The 19,699-nt window shown below is 41.9% G+C and overlaps 1 protein-coding gene across 6 annotated transcripts in view; it reads right to left on the bottom strand.

Moving 5' to 3' along the window:
• SPIDR (scaffold protein involved in DNA repair) overlaps window positions 1-19,699 on the bottom strand; it is a 182,306-nt gene continuing 162,607 nt past the window's right edge. For 5 of the 6 annotated variants that reach the window (XM_088675475.1, XM_035126454.3, XM_035126455.3 and 2 more), the window contains 6 exons: window positions 11,390-11,588; window positions 7,952-8,104; window positions 4,739-4,832; window positions 2,932-3,046; window positions 1,516-1,569; window positions 1-767 (listed from right to left, as the gene is read on the bottom strand). In XM_088675475.1, coding sequence (XP_088531601.1) covers window positions 636-767; window positions 1,516-1,569; window positions 2,932-3,046; window positions 4,739-4,832; window positions 7,952-8,104; window positions 11,390-11,588 — 747 coding nt within the window. In that variant the 3' untranslated portion in view covers window positions 1-635. The remainder of the gene's footprint in view (window positions 768-1,515; window positions 1,570-2,931; window positions 3,047-4,738; window positions 4,833-7,951; window positions 8,105-11,389; window positions 11,589-19,699) is intronic. The other variant, XR_015951481.1, reaches the window with a different exon arrangement.

Raw genomic sequence — 19,699 nt, 5'->3', positions numbered from 1 at the left:
CTTATTTAACTCCTTTTTATTTAATCAATTTTTGTAACAAATATAGATCAGCATTACTCCATGTAATATTAGACACACTGTTTCAATGCATATACCATTCAGGAAAGCTTCATTAGAACATATGTTACTGGAGGCAGAGTTTATGTTAAAATGTATAGATAAGAATGTTTTTTAAAATACCTCTTCAAACATGCATAATTGACTTTTACAGCTACTGGGGGAGGTGGGGAGGATAGCTTGTGAAACCCGTTACAAAAAATACCTTACAGATCAAGACAATTGTTAGAAAAATACATTTCGCTTCAGTGCTCCAAAAATTACTTATGGATTACCAAAAAAAACATACGAAAAAGCCCCATCACAATTAAGCATTTGCAAGTTTCACTGCTTTCAATGGCAGATGTAAAAGCACACCCATTTACCTTCGCTCATGGAAATCAATGGAACCTGAACATGCTTAATATTGCCTGGCACATGCCCAATGTCCACGTTAAAAAAATCAGCAGTTTATTTTCAGAGTAACCTCTTTTAAAAATGCAGTATTTATCATGTCTGCATTGCACATTATATACAAGAATAGTCCATAAATAACTATATTACAAAGTTCATAGACAGAGTAGCAGACGGTATTTCCTTTAGTTTCTTCCTGCATCTGGGAGAACAATTTCTTCCAATCCAACACAGCTAGTTGGGTGGCTGGTTACAGACTGAACATAACAATATAAAAACCCCACCTCTTTTCCCAGCACACTCTTCACTTCATAACTCTGTAATGATAAAGCACATTCATTAAAACAAACAATCTTGTACATTTTGTCCCAGTCACCAAACAGCTGAAATATACTCAGTGGAAGGTGATATCCAAAGTAAAATTTATTGTTTTTTCTTGCTCAAAAAGAAAAGTAGCATGCACACACCCCATTTTTGCAACTGCAAGTAGTTTTCAACTGCTTTTAAGATCATGTTTTAATTGTTGTAACTAGCCTTGGTCAAGTGTGAAGGGCAGGTGGATATTATTATTATTATTATTATTATTATTATTATTATTATTATTATTATTACATTCCTAATGGGTTTGAAAAACAATCACTTTGATAAAAAACGTGAATTAAAATGTGATACAGTATCTCAAAAAAAATTGCTTAATCAGGCTAGCTAATCATACGGTATATACACTTCCCTGGGAGTAAGTCCCACTGAATGCAATAGGACTTAATTCTGAGTAGACATGTACATAATTGTTCTGTCTGTGTGTTCAATTTAAGTGAAAATCAAACTGCCTCTAGGGAACATTCCAAGCATCCAATAGAATGGATCTTTAGACCAAGAGGTGAATCAATTACCGGTAATATTTGTGTTTTCTACAGAGACGGTTGTTTTTATTGATGCTTCAAATAAACTTAAACCATTATCAATTGCCCATGTTTATTGCACCTTCATGTGACTCAGCCCACTTTTAAATGTCACCCCTTTACAGCTAGAATGATGTTTCAATGTGTTTTTAAGTATACATACCCCATTCTCAGAAGGGGAGGACTCCAGGAGTGAAGAAATTGTATTTTGCAGCAGCTAATATAACACATGGAAATAAAGAAAAGGATCATGTTTAAATTTTATTTGGCCACATAAAACAACAACAGTATTTAGTAAAAGTTTAAATTGTATGCCTATAATGATCTGTCCTCTTGATTATGATAAAGCCAAACAGAAATCAGCTTATGTCCCTTAAGGTCTAAGTTTCCAACAAGTTGTTGTATGCTACGTAACATGATCACGATCCCAGTAAAAACCCTCAAAGAAATTTACCCACATTTAAGACCTTAGAAATTATTGCAGAAATATTATTTTTAGAAAAGAGTTGCCCAGTGGATTTATGATTCAACAGGACATAGCTGACAAACTCAAAACTTTGTTAAATCTTGAAATTCAATAGGTGGCCTTGGGGAAGCAGCTCTATCTCATCTTAGCCTCATAAACAACTTTGTGAAGTCAGAGTGAAAGATAAAGACACATTGTAGCCTGCCCTGAGTCATCATGATACAAATGAATAATAACATTGGGGCAGAGCTTTAAATTCTTGTCCCTTCTCCCATTGGGCAAGGGTGGCTAATGTGTGAGCCTCCAGATGTTGGAATACAACTTCCATTATCCCTGACCATTGGCCCATGCTGGCCAGGAGTTGGAGACAAACAACATGTGGAGGGTTGAAGGTTACCAAACCTTGCCATAAATACTAGTCCTTGGTCCATATATACTTGGAAGTATTTATCTAGAAATACGGACTAACAAAGGAGCATGTGATCCATTTGTTTCTGAAGGTCCTGTAGTCCAAATTCTAAGGCAGATCACTCCACATGGCAATCTACCCATAACTCTTTACATATCAACCAAGTTCATCTACATTATAAATGTCACATAAAAAAGGGCTCTGAGCACTGCAATTAAAGAATATCTTTCTTCAGGTAAGGTTGTTCATGAAATGCTATTTCATTCCAGAAATTGGCGCACAAGTCTCAGTACAATCCTATTTCTCTGTAACATCTGAATTAGTAGAGTCTGTGCGTGTCCCCAACCAGTGCTTGGATGCAGTCATGGGTTGGATGATAGCTCATCAACTGCAACTCAGTCCTGTCAAGACAGAGACCCTGTGGATAGGTGGTCCCCAAGAACTGGGCTGCACTCCCTCTGAAAGAGCAGGTACATACAGTAGTTTGGGAGTGCTCCTAGATCCATCACTGTGAAGACAGATCAAGGTGAGCTCAGTGGCTTCTTCGAGTGCCCATTACCAACTTGGTTTGATGTGTCAAATTTTACTGAATGTCATATTGTTATTACTTTTATGTTAAACAGCTTATATATGTTTATTATATTAAGCTGTATTTTTAAAGGACATAAACAAGTCCTATAACCTGTACTTTATTCTTCTCATACCTTTACTTTTACTACGCATAGTGGTCTGGACTGGCAGTGCAGAAAGACTTCCAGGTGCATCTTGAGAACTGGTGAAGTTATGGCATCACAACATTGGTTGCAGTACAGCAAGCCTCTGAAATACAGGAAAAGGTCTATGTTATATATGCATCCAGCACCTCATTTTTCTTTATTCCTTTGACAGTTTCAAAGTGAGCAAAATCAGCCTTCTTGATGTGAATTTTGATCATTAGCTGGGAGAACTAAAAGCTATCTTCCCCCATGTTCTCTTCATAATGCTAATGCCAGGGAAGAAGGAATCTGAAAGGGAGAACAGGGGTAAGAGGGGAGCTTAACCTTTCCATACTCACCAATTATCCCCCCATGCTCCCCCCCCAGCAAGGCTTGAAGACCAAAATTAACCCAGTTTAAGGGAAAACTGATTAAGAAGGCACATGCATGAGGAAGCAGCAGCAGAGTTATGTACCCCTCAATCCTACCCTGCTATTTTATTCCAATATTCCAGCAGTAATGTCCTTAGGAGATTTTGTTCAGGGGTTATTTGTTTTTATATCTTTTTTTTAACTTGCTCTTTTGCCAAAAAAGCTCCCAGAGTGGCTTACATAAGATTTCTAAAAACAAGCTGTTCCCTGCCCACAGGCTTACAATCTAAAAGACACGTGAGGAAAAAAGGGGGGAGGGGAGAGGATGAAGAAGATACAGGCAAACAACGCAGGCACCAATTCTTCAGGTAACGTAATATCCAGCCAAAACGGAAACAACTCCAAAAGGAGAAGCTCCGTGGACCTGGTCTCTCAGCAGAGCTGATGGCGGAGCCCTACTTTCCATGCCACCGTATGCTGCAGCCTGATGGAATACATTGTGAACAAGGAGCAGATTATGAGAAATCCATCCTGTGTTGTTTGTTCCCAGCAATATTCCTAGAGATACAGGTTTTGTTCTTAGTTACAGCAACGGTTGACAGATCCATTCCCTCTGGTTCTGTCTAACCCTATAAAATGGCATCCTGTGCATTGAATTACAAATGTTATGTGCTGCATGCACGAAATAGTACTTTTCGTCTCTCCCAAATATACTGCCAATCAATTTTATTGGATGGCGAAGAGAACAAAATGTCTTAGGAGATACAGTATTTCCTATTTACTTTCTTCATGCTATTCAGTTCTATAAAACGACACAACTCCATGCGGGCCCAATCAGTGTCCATGTGCAGAGGGTTTAATAGAGCCATGCTTTGCCCCCTTCACATTCCCCATCCATTCCTCTCTTCCTGAGGGCCAGAGCTTGTGTTATTTGATCAAGCGGAGGGAAGGAGATGGACAGAAACTATAGGAGACATAAACAAAACTCCCACTCTCTGTAATGTCCACTTATGCTTGCATGTGCATTGGGAAGGAGGAAAGAAAGCATAGTGGGAAGTCTTCTATATATGGGCACACTGCCTATACGGAGAAGACTCACATCCAAGTAATCTGATGCTTCTTTGAGAAACAATTGGCGGGGTAATTATATTTTAAAAAAACCCAGAGGGATGTAACATTAAAATATGAGATATATCTCTGTACCGCAACTTTTAATCCACTGGATGAAATTAAATAGAAACACCTTTGTAACATCTTGATCAAAATTTGGTAAGGCCACAAATTGCCCAACACTACACTGAGGGAACTTTTCTCTTATCCCTTGACTTCTAAATTTCCTTACAGCCTTTGGCAATGCACTCTGTCAAAAGGCTGAGACTCCAAATATACAGCGCCCAATAGGACTGCCCTTATCTGTATGTCAGTTGGCACAAGCTTGTTCTTACCTGTCTTGTGGACGCTGCTCTACTTTCCCATTGCCACATCTGTTACACGTAGGCCATGAGAAAGCAGTTCTTTCATTAACACCAGCAACAGTGCCTGGAAAAAAGAAAGGAAATGTTTCCACAGGCTTAATATCCATTGACACAAGCCTCAGTCAGAGGTGACCAAAACTCTTGGCTTGTTATAGTATGGCTCCCCTTTCTCTGCTGAAATTAAGCATTTTTTAATAAAGGGGGGGGGGAGATTTCAGGTATATGGCAACCTGTTTCATTTTTTAAAATACCTTTAGATTAGCTTCACAACCTCTAGAAAGCATTTTTCAAACGCCATTCAATTCACATGTTTTCATACACAACTTGGGGATGCACTACCAGAAGATGTAGCGATGGCCACCAACTTGGGCAGCTTAAAAAGAAAAGTAGGCAAATTTATGGAGAATAAAGCTTCCATTGGCTACAATTCATTATGGCTGTGTACTGTACTACTTCCAGTATCAGAAACAACATTGTTACAGAGGTTGTGTGCTACTCCTATCCCTGTTGAGTGGTAGAGGGAATCTGGGGAATTTCCAGGCGCTCACCCAGGGTCTGTGTTCCTCTGAGAATCAAGATGAGGCGGAGATTGTCATAGCTTTAAGAAATATGATTTATTTACATATTTAACACTTCTGTTTGGGAGTCCTGCTCTTACAGCACGGTCATCTCAAGAGGGGCTTGTTCCCCATGGCAATGCAGCATTGGAGTCCAACGCATCGCTCCCAGCTAGCCTGACAGAATGGTTCTGTTTTTGTTCTTCCTTCTTGTTCCCAGAACACCTTACTAAATACACTCTTTTCCCATCACCCCTCACACACATATCTTGGCAACCTCTGTCTGCCCACGCCCAAGGATTCCTCTCTCCAATATGGGCCATCACCACCTTTTGTCATGTTAATGTCTCGATCCCAGGTGAGGATTCGAAAGGAAGTTTAGCCTGTATTTTCCATTGGGCTGGAATCTTCCCTTCAATACTCCAAATATTAGCTAGATCCTGGCATTCATTAATTTCTACTATAAACTAATAGAATCTAGTACCCCAAATCTGTAACAGTATGTTTCTGAGCAAAATAAAAAAATTCCTTCAGTAGCACCTTAAAGACCAACTAAGTTTATATTTTGGTATGAGCTTTCGTGTGCATGCACACTTCTTCAGATACCAAGAAGAAGTGTGAAGAAGTGTGCATGCACACGAAAGCTCATACCAAAATATAAACTTAGTTGGTCTTTAAGGTGCTACTGAAGGAATTTTTTTATTTTGCTTCGACTCAGACCAACACGGCTACCTACCTGTAACTAGAAGTATGTTTCTGAATACTAGTAATGAAAGACAACTGTTGTGTTTGTGTCCTGCTTGCATGCTTCTCATAAGCATTAGGCTGGCCACTGTGAGAACAGTATGCGAGAATAGATGGGCTTTTATTATGTTCTCTCCTGACAGCTTTTTAAAATTGTGTCAGTATTCTACATTTCCGCATTAGAGAGCAAATGTTCTTAGTCACAATGGTTTCAATCCTATATCTGGGAAATGCCAGAGGGATGGGTGTGGAATATCAACAGATAAGATAGTTTTCTTAAAACATTTACAATGGTCTAAAACCGGGACTAACTTTTTATTTATATCCACATAATTGAAAACTGAATCCGCCAAAAAATCCTGACATACGTGACTAGAAACATTAGGGAACCGAAGGTCAGAGAGATATTCTGGATCGCTAAGCATTGTTGCCAAGTATTATAAAGCAAATAAATTGGGTATTTTATGGGAAGGATAGTAAAAAGATTTAGAACAATGGCGATTTGTTGATCCAAGCAGTAAACATTAAGCATGTAGCACTGTTTGTGAGCAAAACATACAAATGGATAATCTCGGGACACCTGCAAGTAAAGGGATTACAGTTGCCAAGCCTACAGTGTATATGTCAAAGGCCAATCACCTAGTAATCCTTGTTATGTTGAGTAAGAAGCACTTAAGTCGATGGTAAACTAAAATGTTGGAGAATCAAAACTGGCAAAGTCATGTATACTGGAGTAGCAAGGCTGGAACACTTTATTTAAAGTGAAAAAAAGGGGAAAGTAGCCATGTAAGACTTTTTGTTCCTTCATATCCAATCTTAGGAAATTCTGAAACATTTTAAGATTGACAGCTATTTCCAACTGATATTATATATAAAAAAAGTAGTAGTTCTCAAGGAAAGCCTGAACCACAGTGAGAAGTATCAATAGATTAAGTGCAGCAGATTGGTCATATTTGCATCTCACTTTCCCTCTAGGGAACTCGCTGGCATATATTGGTTTTCCCAAACTTATCCTTGCATTGATCCTGTCAAATAAGTAATACCTCTGAGATGACATAATGAGATAACATTATGTTTGGTGACATAATGAGGTCACCAAACCCCACTCCCTAAGTAAGCTGAATTCCTGAGCACGGATTTGAACTCTGACCCAAGCCAAGCACTTTAGCTGCTCCATCACACTGGTGACTAAGCCAAGGTTTAAATTGCTGATCAGAAGGTCAGTGGTTTGAATCCCCGTGACAGGGTGAGCTCCCATTGCTCGGTCCCTGCTCCTGCCAACCTAGCAGTTCAAAAACATGAAGTGCAAGTAGAAAAATAGGTACTGCTCTGGCGGGAAGGTGTGTGCTGCTCTGGTTCGCCAGAAGCAGCTTAGTCATGCTGGCCACATGACCCGGAAGCTGTACACCAGATCCCTCGGCTAGGAAAGCGAGATGAGTGCCACAACCCCAGTCGTTTGTGACTGGACCTAACGGTCAGGGGCCGCTTTACCTTTTAAAGAACTACAGTGGGGTATATTTCAAGTTATCCTAATAGCACACACTATTTTTCATTGCTGTTTTATTATTTCATACACCACCTAAAAAGTACTAGTGAATTGTAGTGCTAAAAAGTTGGACTAGGACTGAGGGGGACCTGGTTTAAAATCTCAACAAAACTATGAAGTGATGAACTATGAAGTGATGCTAGGCAATCCTGAGCCTATCACATACACTCCCACCTAACATGCATCACAGGGTTGCTGGAAATTTAAGATGGGGAGAAGCCATGCAAACTGCCCCAAGCTTTTTGGAGCAAGGGCAAGATAAAACACAATGAAATTAAGGTTTCCAATAGGCAAGAAAGACTGATCAACTTTTGCTTTGGGAAAAGTTGTACTAACCTCTTACAGTACAAATGGAATTTACTTGGGTTGCAGAATCCAGCTCATCTAGTTTGACAGGACCAGTCAGTTCAGTGATGTCAGCACCAACAGCCTTATACAAAAGGGGCCTTTGTAACAAGAGAACGGTACGTTCAATGCAAATAATCCTACCTGCCAACAAAGACATTTTGATATGTTACAGTAACAAGGAAAAAGGTGACCATGTTAATTGTCTGGGCCAATAAAGACAACATTCCCAGCCAGTCTTTTACAGAGCTTGATTTAGTCCACTTTACTCACAAACTCTGAAATGAAGCGCATGCTATGCTCTTGCTAAAGCGCCTCCCAGTCCAAATTATCATATGTGTCAACTACCGTGTTTCCCCTTTTTTAAGACACCGTCTTATAACTTTTTTCCCTCAAAAAAACACACAGTGGCTTATTTTCAGGGGGTGTCTTTTTTTTAAAAAAAAAGTGCTGGTACAACTGGGACCCACTGGCTCAGGATGCTCGGTGCTCTCTTCTGCACATTGCTGGGCGCGTTGTTGGCGCTGCCAGTTCCGAGCGCCTGCAGGGTGGGGTGGGGGTGGCAGTGCTTTAAACCCCCAACCCTGTAGAAAGCAATGGAAGTTATGGACTGTAACAATCCTTAAGAGGCGCAGGTCTTAAAAAACCCCTGGTATCACCCTTGAAGCACAGCCTTCCAAAGTCAGGGGGGAATAGGTCTGTTTAGACAAAGGAAAGGATCGGGGGTGATTCTGTGCCCTGGGACCCACAGAACTACTTTAAAAATCCCAACCTGGGGGGGGGGTCAAATAGTGAAGCCCCATAGCCCTGTAGCAACAGAAGGCACATTCTGAAGCACCCGAGCTGTTCGGTTCCATAAAAAATCCAGGAATTGTAAAATTAACAACAATAATGGGGGGGCACTCTATCCAAAGAGTTAAGAAGGAATGGGAAAGTGTTGAGTTATATATGGAAAAATATGGAAAGGAAAGTTAGTTAAAGATAAAAAATAAATAATTATCGCAAGGGGAAAAATAACATCATAAAGGGTAATAATATTAAATATAAAATAGACAACACAACAGAAAAAGCAAGTATATGACTAAATGAGATCGCACAGGAGTGAGGGAAGTGGGGAGAGAGGGAGGGGGGTAAGGAATGGAAGGAGGCAATGGTTGGAGGAGGGTATAGGGGGATGAATTAAAGGAAAATTAAGACTGAGAAGCGCATGGTTTTTGTTTTTTAAAGATGCAAAGGCTTGCAATCAGCCAAAGTATAGAGCCCAACTTCTAGGAGACTGCGATCTACTTGCGGATTTATAAACTGGAGGTGATCTACCCCCGTTATATTGGTGTTCAGGTCAGAGTTGTTTTTAGAGAGAGGAAATATCCCATTTTTGAGGTTAAAGTAAAAGTTCCTGACCTTTTTTTTATAATGAGGAAATGCTGCTAAAACTCCGTTCTTCATTCCACGAAGGGGAGAGGGGGCGGGGCCGGGTGCTCAAAGACAAAAGAAATGGAAAAGGAGATAGCGATCAAATCCAGCCTCGCATTCATGCAGCCGTCGGGAGAGGCAGGGGCTGCAGCCGAGTGCTGCTTCACAAACAAACGGGGGAAAGTGCTTAGAACCCAGAGAATCCAGCTGAAAAACACGAAGCAGCAACAGCAATTGCACACACACCATCCCAAGCCAGCACAGTAACCAAGTCCCAAAAGCAAGAAAGGACTCAGCAAACACTGCTGCGGCCGGCGTTGCTGCTGCTGACTCGGGGAGCTCAGTGATCTCTTCCGCACAGTGCCTATCACTATGGCTTATTTTCGGGGTACGGTTTATATTTCTCAAATGCTTAGAAATGCTGCTATGGCTTATTTTATGACTACGCCTTAAAAAGGGGGAAACACGGTATTAAAGGGGAGAAAATCTAATTGGCTTGGGATTGCTTGTGAGATCTCTCTCTCTCTCTCTCTCTCTCTCTCTCTCTCTCTCTCTCTCTCTCTCTCTCTCTCTCTCATGGTGGTGCCAAGCTGTTCTGAGGCTAGACATGTTGCACTTTGCTCCCAAAAGCAGGAGAGCCAAACCTTTGCTCAGCGGAGTGTCACATGGATGATTCAATGGGTCTGGATGCATGAAAGGAGTCTTTTGTAAGTAGGTCAGTGGCTCAAACACAACAGAGGTTCACAATGACCAAAGGTCATAATCATCTAATGAAAAACTTACCCTAGGCATGAGCACAATCCAATTCTAATTCCCCCCAGCAAAACCATTGATACTATGTTAGCAATACTAGGTGGGAACAAAGGGACAATGGTCATTATTGGACACTGTACAGTATTAAGAGGGCCACAGGAGGGACCACAGTAGTGGTTAGAGGGGTGGACTAGGACCTGGGAGATCAGGGTTCAAATCCCCACTTGGCCTCAAAGTTGGCTGGGTGACCTTGGGCCAGTCACAGCCTCTCGTCCTAACCTTCTTTATAGTGTTGTTGTGGGGATTAAATGGGGAGGGGGAGAACCAGGTATACCACTTTGAGCTTCTTGAATAAAAGGTGGGATATAACAAAAATGAAACTGACAATGTACCGTAAGTAGTTGATCAAAGTAGACAAAATATCTCATCTCACACCAGTGCATCATTCTTTCAATTGCATTTTCAATAACTACACTAATGTGGTGTGCAAGACATAACTCTCACTTTGGCAAACGTATCTTGATTACATATACATAAATGTATCCCAACAACAACTTGCTATGTATAACAATGCTACATCAAGAGGCTAAAGTAGAGGCAGGAATGAGAAACAGGAGCACTCCATTTATTCTATTGATATACCAATTCCACTGAGCAAATCGCTCCTTCCTTCACATGCCAGCATCCATTCCATCAGAATGTGGCAGAGGGAGAAAAAGAAATCAAGACGACTCCATTGAATCTGCTGTGAGACCAGTTTTGTTTGCTTTCCATTCCAGCAGGTCATTATAACTACTCTGCTGTTTTGTGAACTTGTGCCTGAGTTCACTTACTTTGTCTCTTTCCTTCTCATCCTTTTTTTCTTTTGCACTGCATCTTTTAGGGCCAAATTACACACTAGGTTTAAGGTGCAGCATGCAGCTACATCGCTGGTTTTTCTTTCTTTCACCCCATCACAGTGGGGTGGTTGTTGAAAAAGAGAGTAAGAAAAGCATTTTAGCAATAATTAAAAAACATAAAAATGGCATCCAAGAATTACAGTGAATGGCTACAAATGGCCCCATTTACAGCATTGTGCCATGCTCACTGGTGTAGACAGATCATATTTATTTATTAAATTAGTATACCACCCTTGTGGGAAGTCAATTGCAGACAGCAGTAGGAGCCACCCTAGACACTCATTAGGCTGCAATCTGCAATGGCACGAGGAAGCTTATGAATCTTATTTAAGATTTATCTGTCTCCACTTGTGCTGGAGCTTACCATTTCCACATAGAGCATCTTTGAAGAAAACTGCACATGGGGATGTGCTCTTCAGTGCCTCCAGTATTTCTACACTGATCACACATGATGAAGCAATAGAAACTGGCAGAGTTTTTGGAGTTCCAGCCCCACTTTGCAGGGAGAAAGTAGTCACAAACAGCCAAAATTGCCTTTGGGTTGAAGGAGTGTTGCCTGTTACCTAGAATTTGAAAGAAAAAGCACAAGTAATAAATTAAAATTTAACAAAGCATTACTTTTTCTCTCCAGGATTAGATCAAAACTATTAATCAGTTTAGTGGGTATAATCCACAGTTCAGCAGGGTAGCATTTAAACCTTTAATTCTGAGGGCTGAATTATAATACTTAACGTGACATAGATCTTGGTTCTATGTTTTGTTGTGTCACAATAGTACAGCAAAGGACTGAGTATAAGACTCACAGCATGTCTGTAATTCTCTATTTTGAAAACCAATATTTTTTAATTTTATTTTTAAGACTCAAAGTATCACTGTATGCATAGGGACAGCATCAATTACTACCACTACTGCCTTCAGACTCCAGGGAAGTCCTTATGTGGCATTACCGGTACTATACGAACAAAAGGACTGCATTTGCTTTCACACCCAAAGCTATTATACAACCTTGAACCAGCAAATGATTGCAATAAACTGTAGTTGTTTGAAGTCCTATGGACAGTGCCGGATTTACGTATAAACTAAACAAGCTATAGCTTAGGGGCCCACAAAAAATATATAAGATAAAAAACAAATAAAATAAAATAAATAAGATAAAAAACAAATAAAATAAGATATATAAGATCTTATATATCTTAAAAAATATATAAGATAAAAAACAAATAAAATACAGCAATGGTGTTTTGTGTTGTGTAGGCTCTTATGGGCCCCGTCTGCTATATAAAGGATTCCATTACCTTCAGTAGCTTACGGCTTCATCAAACCTAAATTTGACCATGCCTATGGAACAGAACTGCATGAATCTTGCCTTGCCACAGATTACTGCTTAACTGTTGTAGCATAAACCTCAGCAGTTAAACTGGCAGATAAGACGGAAGGATAAACATTTTCATTTCCCAGAGGGGTAGTCTGCAACTTGAAACCAGTGAATTACAATCCATGAAGAAGTTCAATGCCATCACTTGTAGAATGAATTGGGACAAATGATTTTTTTTTAGAAAAGCACGCTACATGTATTGATTGGCTTTGGAATTTCAGGATGTCAATGTTATCAATGTGCATGACCACTGTTAACATAATTATCACCAACTGTATTTGCCTGCCTTTCATTACCTTTTGCCCTCACTGTCTACAATTTCCCCCTGCCCAGCATACCTAAAACTCAGGACAAAACTTTATGCTTCTGATAAAGTGGGCTGTAGCCCATAAAAGCTTACATCATAATACATTTGTTATTCTTGAGGGTGCCACAATGGTCCACATAGTGTGAAATCGCTTCAAGATGCTTCATAGGAAGCAGCTCCTACCGGTAAATGAAATAAGTAAATAAGTTTCCTTGTAATGTTTTCCTTGCCTGCACTAGGGCTTTCAAACCTATTGCCTGAACATTTCTTTACTAATCAACTAAAAAAAGCACTTCTCATTCATGATGTCAGATTATGACTTTGACCTAGTTCAATCTACAAATTTACATTTTTCTTCTCTGAATAAGAAAAACACCAGAAGCATTATTATTAAGCTGCGTAATATGCTCCACTTCCTTGGTAAAAACTGCAGTTGGTATGAACCTAGAATCTTTCCTCTTGGATAAATGTCAACATTTTTCAAGGATGCATTTAAACCAGATGATTCATAAAAGATAATGGGAGAAACAAATACATCTACCCAAACAACATAAATATCCTGCTCAGAACAGTGGGGAAAACAAGCTAAAGGTAAAGGATACAAAAACAAATGAAATCATAGTAAAAGTGACTACCTTTTGGGTTGACACTGGAAGAAGTTCCAGCTCAAAATTAGGACATTTAATTATTTTACTGGAAAAATATATAGCTAATGTAATTTGGATTAACTTTGTCTGTAGTTTTTATAACTTTTCCATGTTTATCACTAAACTGCCTATGGGCTGAATCCAATCATGGAAGGAAGGCTCCTATCTCTAGCAGCTGCTTCCATGAATAGAAGGCGTGGGGAGAAGATTTTCACTGGTTATCTCTTCCTTTTGTAGTTCCCCAAATCCCCCCACCCCACCCACTAAAAAAAATTATAATCTGCTTCAGAGCCCTTTGGAGCAGTGTTAGAAGTGGTACAGGGAGATTCAGGAGAAAGGGGGAATCAGTGAACTTTGCCTTTCCCCCACTTCTGTTCACAGAAACCTCCACTAGAACAAAAAGCCTTCTGGGAGGAGTCACATAACCCTAAATGTCTCCACTGTTTGTGCAAAATGGGGTCTTGTAAGCATCTACATAATACTACCAAAAGTGTTTACATAATGTTTCAGACTGAAGATATCAGTGCAGTTAATGATTTATTTATTTTAACCCAAAATATAAATGAACACTTGAGAAGCTCTTTGGACTTATGGCATCAGTGCTAATGGCAAAAACAGTCATACAGTACTATTCCCTGAATTCATACCCTATATTTCCTACAAGGAAAACATGGTTCCCCAGCTCGACCATTCTCCATAGGACAGGTTAGGCTGAGAGATAGGCTACCCAATGAGCTTCATGATTGAGTGGGGATTTGAACCCAAGCCTCCACAATACAAGTCTGATACTATTCAAAAAACCTTATAGCTGCCTTTGGACTCTTTTAGGAACCAAGGAGTATACTAGATATACTGAAAAACCCCATATATATATAGGTAAAAGCATATAATGTTGTTTTATTTTCTCTCTCTCATTTGCAGCTTGTTACAATGAAGTATTTGAACTTTTAAAGAAAAAGTTATAGGTAAAAGCATATAATGTTGTTTTATTTTCTCTCTCTCATTTGCAGCTTGTTACAATGAAGTATTTGAACTTTTAAAGAAAAAACAATATTGTCTGGGAAACAACAAACAGCTTTGCAGCACTTTAAAAGGCTAAAAAAATATTGTGGCAAATGCTTTGGTGGCCATAATAAGTTGATTAGTTCTTAAAGTGACACAATAATATCATTTTGCCTCCTTTTTGTTGATATTCCTACCACTCTGGAAGTTGTAGAGTTAAGGTTTCATTCAGATGTCTTCACTTATATTTTATATATATATATATATATATATATATATATATATATATATATATATATACACACACGCATACATACATACATACATATACCCATCTAATGATTTATTTAATAGCTGCATAGCAGAGAGGTTGGAAAATATGAGTGACAAAATATTTGGCTAAAGATACTGCAATTTATTAAATTCAGTTTTGCTATTTTTCTTTTTTAAAAAAACCCTTTATATTTCATACCCAGAACTTACTTTCCATGGCTACAGATTTTAAAAGTTAATTGAAAGACTCAGTTTTTTTGTTTTTGTTTTTAAAAAAGAATCACATGGAGAGACATTAGAAATTTGAAACTCTAACCTTTAGATTCTGACCAATGGGACAGTCAGCCAAAAAGTAAATAAGAATAAATCATTTTAATACCATCATCTTTCTGTTTCTGTGTCAATTTGTTCTGAACAGAAAGGACAAAACAGACAAAACAGCAGCAGGATTGAGTTATGTGACAGTACAGCTCCCCCAAGCACAGATGGAATATATTTCCTTATTTTCCTTTTGCACCATAATACTTATTTTGAATAGTAATAATAAAAATGGCCATGTTTCCATTTCTCACATCACATTAAGTGAAGTCCTGGAGAATTCTAGTTCAAAGAGTTATACTGAACAATACTGGTGATTAAAAAAAAAGATCTATCATTGTTAAGCACAAAACTTATTTTATAAATAAAATGCATAAATTCATACAGGGTTCATACAGGGGTTTCTCTCTCTTTCTGTGTGTGTGTTCTGAAAAAGTTAGTTAACAAGAGAAAACCAAACTAAGCCAAGGTCTTCACCTTCATATTTTATGATGCACTAGACTTGTGCGAAGGACAAATCTTTACAAGCATAGACTGAAGCAGTAAACAAGTTTCAGCCATGGCATTTTGTTTCCAAAATGTTTACAAAAGATTCAGTGTTTAAATCTACAAGAATGATCTGAAAGAACCAAAAGAGTTTGATTTTGCAGCTGTGAAGATAAAAAAGGAACTTACCATATCTTCACAGCTGCAAAATCAAACTCTTTTGGTTCTTTAAAATCATTCTTGAAGATTTAAACACTGAATTGTGGCTATAAAACACTATATCTAGAATCATCACTTATTAAAGACATCTGAGGTGAATTACTTGAGTAGCTATAATACAGGCACCCCCAAACTACGGCCCTCCAGATGTTTTGGCCTACAACTCCCATGATCCCTAGCTAACAGGACCAGTGGTCGGGGAAGATGGGAATTGTAGTCCAAAACATCTGGAGGGCCGAAGTTTGGCAATGCCTGCTATGATATCTTTTCAACATATCTGCCCAGCGATAAGGAAGCATCCAGTAAATATTGAGCTGAAATTAGAAGTGGAAACCAATTTAAACAGAACTTGCTGGTGTCTTGAGTCTCTGGATGTTAACTCCCTCCAAATGTGAGGCCCATGTATCCAGAAGGCATACAAATTTATGTGAGAGCAGAGCACAACCAGTTTGAAGCAATGTTAGGGCATGTGACTTGCCAACAATTATTTTGTTGGGTAACACGTAATATATTTTTTTAAAAAACAATTTTCTATTATTAAAAAGACCAATTCAATCTTTGGATTTGGCCCTTCAATAACATATAATGGCTTTAAGACAATCATGCATCGCTTAAGTTAAAAGAAAGGGACTCAGCCTAAGTTTGGCTATCTTTATTTCTAATAATTTACCTGAACTTTCTAGAGTTACATCCAAAATGAAAGGTTTCAGATTTTGTTAATGTTTAACTGGATTTTAATTTAATGGGCCATTTTAAATATATTTTTATGCATTGTTAGCCACCCAATCAGAAACGTCAAATATGTTTTGCTAGCATTGTAGAACTACATCCATTGGCAGGGTTGCTCTGTACTGCAGCTACAAAACCTCCCACCCACCCCCACCAGCAAGTGCCCACTATCTAATATAGAAATGTTAAGTGAGGGGAAAACACCAGGACTTATAGGACTGTTATAAAATAATATTGGGGGGGTTGCAGGACACCATTACTAATGAACAGAGAGGGGTGACCGAACCTGACAGCTGCAGTTACCCAGAATCCCTCGCAACACCACCTTCGCCTCTGCTCCACTCCAGAGACCTGCACCCTTCCCGCTTGGACTCAACCCTGCCTTAAGGAAGGCTTAAGGATCAGCATATGCGCACATTTCCACATGACTAGCAACCTGGGAGCCATAATTCGCTGTCAGTGGTATCTCATTCACAATGGAAGACTCCTCTGAACAAAAGACAGTGATCAACTCTTATAAAATGTTAATTTCTCTTTGTGTTTAGGAATTCACACCTGGGAGGGGTGATAGGAGGACTAGGAGAGGTGTCAAAAGTGCTCAGATTTCTACCTTGAACCCTCCTTTTTTGTGAGGTATTGATTACATAGCTGTGGTGTAGGAATGATGTATTGGGGGCGTTTCTTGGTGATGGGGAAACTGATAAAAGTGGAGGTTCTCTTTTGTTCTGGGTTCCTTCCTTGTTCTCCTGCGTGAGGGGAAGGACCCTGTTGCAACAGCAAATAAAGGCTTTGCTTCTCAAACTTCTCTGGTTGGCCTCTGTTATACAGTGGAACCTCGGTTTACGAACACCTCGGTTTACGAACTTTCGGTTTACGAACGACTGTAACCCGGAAGTAAGTAAACCGAGGTGTCCAAGGCCTACGGAGGCCTCCGCGAAGGCCTGAAGACTGGGCCGCAGCTGCGGAGGCACTCTTATGGCTCCGCGAAGGCCCGGAGCCTTCCGCAGCTTCGGAAGCACTCCCAAGGCCTCTCCCTCCCCCCCCACTCACACGTTTCTGGGCCTTTCCTGGCCCTGGGGCTTCGGGCAGCCAAGCGTCCTTGACGCGAGGATGTGCCTCGCAAGGTCCCTCTCCCCTCAGTTCTTCTTGTTTGGAGTGGCGGTGGCGGCCTTCTCGGCGGGTTCCAGGCTCCCCTCGCCCTCTCCTCCGGTGCACCGGAGTTCCACTGAGCATGTTGCCCTAGGCCACGGGGCTCTGGGGCTCCTCCCGGCCAATGGCCGGGTGCCGATGGTCGGGCGCTCTGGCTCCGATCCGGGGCTTGTGCATTCGCCGGGGGGGTGTGACGACCCCTCAACTGAGCCACTGGGCTCCCCAAGCTCCCCCACTTCTCGTGGGATGGCGGCGGCGGACTCCGCAGCTCGGGGCCGCTTGGAGGGCGCGGACATGCCGGCTGCTTTGCTGGATGTCGGGAGCGCTTCCCCCAAGCGGCCTCGAGCCGCGGAGTTCGCCGCCGCCGCCGCCACATCCAGCAATCCACCTCTCGTGGGGCGGCGGCGAACTCCGCGGATCGAGGCCGCTGGGGGAAAGCGCTCCCGACATCCAGCAAAGCAGCCGGCGTGTCCGCGCCCCCGAGTCGCGGAGTCCGCTACCGCTCGTGCGGTCGCCGGGGCTGCTCGGGGGCGTGGACACGCCGGCTTCTTTGCTGGATGTCGGGAGTGCTTCCCCCGAGCAGCCCTGAGTTGCGGAGCCCGCCACCGCTCGTGCGGTCGCCGGGGGAGGGGTGGCGACCCCTCAACTGAGCCCTGGGTTCCCTGAGCTCCCGCACCTCTCGTGGGGCGGCGGCGGTGAACTCCGCGGCTCGAGGCCACTGGGGGGAAGTGCTCCCAACATCCAGCAAAGCAACCGGCGTGTCCGCGCCCCCCGAACAGCCCCGGCGACCGCACGAGCGGTGGCGGACTCCGCGACTCGGGGCCCCTCGGGGGGCGTGGACACGCCGGCTGCTTTGCTGGATGTTGGGAGCGCTTCCCCCCAGCGCCCTCGAGCCGCGGAGTTTGCCGCCGCCGCCCCACGAGAGGTGGATTGCTGGATGTCGGGAGCACTTCCCCCGAGTGGCCTCGAGCCGCGGAGTCCGCCGCCGCCATCCCACGAGAGGTAGGGGAGCTTGGGGAGCCCAGTGGCTCAGTTCAGGGGTCATCACACACCCCCGGCGAACGCACAAGCCCGGGATCGGAGCCAGAGCGCCCGACCATCGGCACCCGGCCGTTGGCCGGGAGCAGCCCCAGAGCCCCGTGGCCTAGGGCAATGTGCTCAGTGGAACTCCGGTGCAGCGGAGGAGAGGGCGAGGGGAGCCCGGAACCCACCGAGAAGGCCGCCACCGCCACTCCAAACAAGGAGAACTGAGGGGAGAGGGACCTTGCGAGGCGAAGAGCCTCAGCCTTATCGCCCTGCTGCTGCATTGTCGCGCCAAAGACGCTTGGCTGCCCGAAGCCCCAGGGCCAGGAAAGGCCAAGAAACGTGTGAGGGGGGGGGATTAAATTGCTGTTTTAGGGGGTGTTTTTCATCTTCTGGAACGGATTAATCCACTTTCCATTACTTTCAATGGGAAAGTTTGCTTCGGTTTATGAACACTTCGGTTTATGAACAGACTTCCGGAACCAATTGTGTTCATAAACCGAGGTACCACTGTATATTCTCCGACCGATGGAGAACCCAATAAGGCTCTTGTGTACCCCATAAGGGAATAAGAGCAGATTTTGCTTAGAACAGGACTATTGCAGAAGAAGAGAAAAACAACAACATGCCTGGATTGTTAAGGGACAGAGGGAGGGGCAGATGAAATATGGCTCAGTCGTATGCAGTTTTTGTAATGAAATTTTTAGGTGTAGGAACTTTAGTCATCCCTCCTATAATTATATAACAGTGCTTGTTTCGTTCCCCAAATATAAATCTGATGTCATATTTATGCATCTTAGAGTAGTTTCTGGTGACAGCAATAGCAAATGCCCCAATTCATATCACAGTAAAAACTTCTCACAGGTCGACAACCCCTGGCCTGCATGCACTCCTCAAGTGCCTGGGACTGTTGGGGAAAGTGCTTTAACCTCCCACCTGCAGCACTCGTCATCCACCTTTTGCCGATGCTTCCCCAATCTTTTTCAATACAGGTTAGGGTCCCTGCAGGTAACACCCACCTTTCACCTATTTTTTAATCCCTACGACCTGTATATATACTTTTAGCTGAACTGCAAATACTGTGGTAAACCTCTTTCTCTATACCAGGAACACGGTATTGTGGCCCTCCCTCCTGATATTACTGGA

Source organism: Zootoca vivipara, chromosome 8, assembly GCF_965207765.1.
Source record: "Zootoca vivipara chromosome 8, rZooViv2.hap1.1, whole genome shotgun sequence".
Taxonomy (NCBI): domain Eukaryota; kingdom Metazoa; phylum Chordata; class Lepidosauria; order Squamata; family Lacertidae; genus Zootoca; species Zootoca vivipara.
The sequence above is the reverse complement of the archived record's forward strand: the minus strand, read 5'-3'. Positions and strand labels throughout refer to the sequence as shown.